The 3,894-nt window shown below is 40.0% G+C and overlaps 1 protein-coding gene across 1 annotated transcript; it reads left to right on the forward strand.

The window, feature by feature from the left end:
* The first annotated feature begins 1,111 nt into the window (after nt 1–1,111).
* Nucleotides 1,112–3,633, forward strand: LOC116308929 (sodium/hydrogen exchanger 9-like). Its single transcript, XM_031719449.2, is given in 2 exon segments — nt 1,112–2,372; nt 2,374–3,633. Coding segments are annotated over 2 exon segments (1,785 nt in total). The 5' UTR covers nt 1,112–1,412; the 3' UTR covers nt 3,199–3,633.
* Nucleotides 3,634–3,894: the final 261 nt, after the last annotated feature.

Below are 3,894 nucleotides of genomic sequence, written 5' to 3' on the forward strand. Positions count from 1 at the left end.
AATGATTAGAATAAAAACATGCATTCCTACTGAATGATAGAATGACAGTAGTGTATCAGCTTTCTTTAACTTTTAAGGGTTGTTTGCGAGGGAGGGGAGGGGGAGATTTTTAAGCTGGGTGGGCTAGTAATTCTTATTCAATATTTGTAGTATTTCTTTCAGCATCTCATCAGGATAAATCACTGAACATCAAGCCACAAAGAAACAAAGTACAGTAGTTCTGAATTACAAACAATCATTCAAAAAAAAATTCTCGTTGCTTTCTTACTATATTTTGAATTGACGACTCTTAAAATTCCAGCGTATGCGGGCTTAACCGGGGCGGGCGGTAAACTATGAACAGAAATTAAAATAACGATTTGAACAGGGGCAGATCCAGGAAAAAAGTACCGGGGATGCTCGTCGGGAATTTTCAAAAAGACCCCTAAAAGATACCGGAAGTCTTTAAAAAAGGGCGTGGCTGAATGATTTTTAACCCCTAAGAGATACCACAACAAATAATATTAAATTTTATATAAAAGGCACCTAGGATAAGCCATATCGATGCGCGCTTCTCTCCTTTTCCGACACCCTAAGAGATACCAGGAAATGCTGATTTTCAAAAATTCGCATTTAACACCCTAAAAGATACCAAATCACGAATTTTTACCCATAAGAGATACGACGAGCATCCCCGGTACTTTTTTCCCGGAGTCCCCCCCCCAGGGGGAATAGGACTGGTTTAATTTGTACTTGCAGCTGCTGATGGAGATCTGATGACACTTCGATATCAAGATTAGGAAATTGTGATGAAATTGCCCTATACACAGGTTTACCGAGTAAATTGAAAAATACTTAATATGAATTAAACTCCATGCCTTTGGGGTTTCAGAACGTAGGAATATAATAAAGTTGAAGTTTTCTTGCGAAAAAGAATCAAAACTTTCATTGCCGTTAACCGATCAGCCAATAAACCAATCATCTTACGGTCAGGCACGCACGTGATGTGTGCCACCAGCCAATATAGACTAATAGAATGATCTTTGTTGACCTTTACACTGCTGGCTCGTATACAAATGCGAACAGGTGGATCGATTCAGACATTTTCATTAAAGTTTTACAAGATGAAGATTGGCTAGCTTGGATTCTCTCTTAAATGATTCTTAAAATCTGTTTAAAACCAACAATGTAAGAGGGATTTAAGGAGCTCACATGAAGCTGATTCCCATATTGAGGGCGAACAGTGAATTGTACCAGATAAAGTATTTAATTCTAAGATGAAAATGAATCTCTGTTGGCTTGGATGATTGTTCTGTAGGCCGGCTTCATGTGCTCATTTGTTGGTTGGTGAATAATGATAGCCGCCCAATAGCCATTCACTGAGAAAACTCCTCGATTGAGTTAATTTTCTTGAAGTCAAAAGTGATCTTAGAATGGCAGTTGGATTAAAGACCTTAGCAAGGCTGAGTCATCACACGAGACATTTTCATCTATGGCTGTTCATCGCTATTGCATCTCAAATCATGTGGACCGTACACGGGATAGAAACACCAACCACTCTAGAAGGAAGAAAAGAAGACGAAATGGAGCATTCTCACAATACAGACAGCCTAAGTATGATGATATTGATCACCCTTCTTATTGTAGATGTGTTGATCATTTGGCTTTTCAAAATTCGACGACTCCAGTTCATTCACGAGACAGGTGTAGCCATGATCATCGGTGTGGTGGTGGGCTTTTTGATCAAGTATGCAGACAATCAAAACCAGCGGAAACCTCTAGCCGTGAAAATCAAGAACTGCGGTAACCTTACAAATGCTCCTAGGAGTGTTTTTGTTAACATAAACGGTACAGAATATTCTTATAATTTGATTGGAATTCGTTTTCCTTCCCAAACATCGCCTCCCGAGGAATCGAACGAGATCGAATCACGCGCTACATTTAACCCTGAAATCTTTTTCTATGTGCTCCTGCCTCCCATAATCTTTTACGCCGGATACAGTATGCAGAAGAGGTACTTTTTCAGGAACTTGGGTGCCATATTGACTTATGCTTTCATAGGAACGACCATATCATGCGTATCTACTGGTTCTCTGATATATGGGTTCAATAAGTGGACAGGGGTAACGTCCGACTTCGATTACCCAGAATGTCTATTATTTGGTGCTTTGATTTCTGCTACAGATCCTGTTACTGTTCTCGCAATCTTCCACGACATTCACGTTGATGTTGATTTGTATGCATTGGTATTTGGAGAAAGCGTTCTTAATGATGCTGTTGCATTGGTATTGTACCGAGCAATCGAAAGCTACTTGGCTTACAACCCAAGAGAAATGCGGCAGTTTGATGTTTTATCAGTATTACAAGCTGTAGGGGACTTTGTTGCTATTTTCAGCCGGTTCGTTCGTGATTGGCTGTGGAATGTCATGCATTAATGCTCTGGTGACAAAGCTAACCAAACTAGGTAGTTTCCCTGTCCTTGAGACCGCTTTGCTTTTCCTCATGTCCTACTGTACGTTCCTTGCAGCAGAAGTGGCCAACTGGTCAGGGATTGTTGCTGTTCTTTTTTGCGGTATAACTCAACAGCATTACACTTATAAAAACCTCACTGAAGAATCAAGAGTTCGAACCATTCAGACTTTTGAGCTAATGAACTTTCTGGCGGAAAACTTCATTTTTACCTATATTGGATTATCTGTGTTCGCATTTGCCAGCCATCAATGGAATCTAGGTTTTATTGGCTGGACGTTCTTAGCAATTATAGTTGGTCGTTTCCTCAATATCTACCCTCTGTCATTCTTGCTCAATCTTGGCAGAACACGTACCATCCCTTTCAACTTTCAACACATGATGTTCTTTTCTGGTCTTCGTGGAGCGATTGCGTTCGCGCTGGCGGTTCGTAATTCTGTCTCTATTCCTCGCCAGATGATGTTGACTGCAACCCTTGTAATCGTTATTGTTTCGGTGATTGTCCTTGGGGGACTAACGGTGCCCGTTCTTTCTGGTCTCGGCATTAGGAGTGGGGTGGACGAGCATGAAGAGGAGAAAAAAGCAAGAAGATTAAGTTTGCTTGATATAAATGACCCTTCATCAAGCACACCAGTAGATCGAATAGAAAAGAAAATTTATGAAAAAGCATGGCTCGTACGTGCTTGGTCTAAAGTGGACAACAAATATCTAAAGCCGTTATTTGTCGAGGAGAGTGCACTGACACACTAACTTTTATGTCAGTCAGTATATAGCTAGTTAAAATAATGTTCACTTTAGAGTACTGAATACGCTCACGTCAAAGTTCTTTACAGCCGTGTTAAACGAAAAGAAATACGCTTTCTTCGATCTTGGCGGATTTTATCTGGGGGGTCAAATACGCCATCAAATACAAAGGGGTATTCAGTATTTTCAACGAAGACCATTCTCTTTAAAATAGCTGTAGTGTATAACAGTGGATGAATGTAAAAAAAATAGTGAATGGGTTATGTAAAATGTTTGGGGTATTGACTATTGAGGGGCATTTTCGAGGTAACTATCGAAAGAATATCGTCAAAAATGGCGACGATGTATGTTTTTTGTTTAAATTTGTAGTCAGGGCGTGCCATGTTTCAATTCTAGAAAATTTGATCGATGCTATTAGAAACGATTCTATATAATTATGCATCGCAGGAGTTGTTCGTTTTATGCTTTTTCCTTTTCAGGCTTTGGAAATCGAGGGAAGGGTAGGGGGTTATTCACGACAGACGGTATGATTATTGGTAATGAAGATGACATGCAGGTTGGTCAGTGAAGACTCATCTGCACCATGATCGACTCAAAAGTATAATAAGCCTTTCATTTACAGAGTATACTGTTTACTATTTTCTGCTTAAGCCTGGTTCACATATGATCGCAGATGATCGCACTCGATCGCTGGCGATCGAG

Source organism: Actinia tenebrosa, unplaced genomic scaffold, assembly GCF_029948245.1.
Source record: "Actinia tenebrosa isolate PJP-AT-01 unplaced genomic scaffold, QUT_ActTen_1.0 PGA_scaffold8__29_contigs__length_14323225, whole genome shotgun sequence".
NCBI lineage: Eukaryota > Metazoa > Cnidaria > Anthozoa > Actiniaria > Actiniidae > Actinia > Actinia tenebrosa.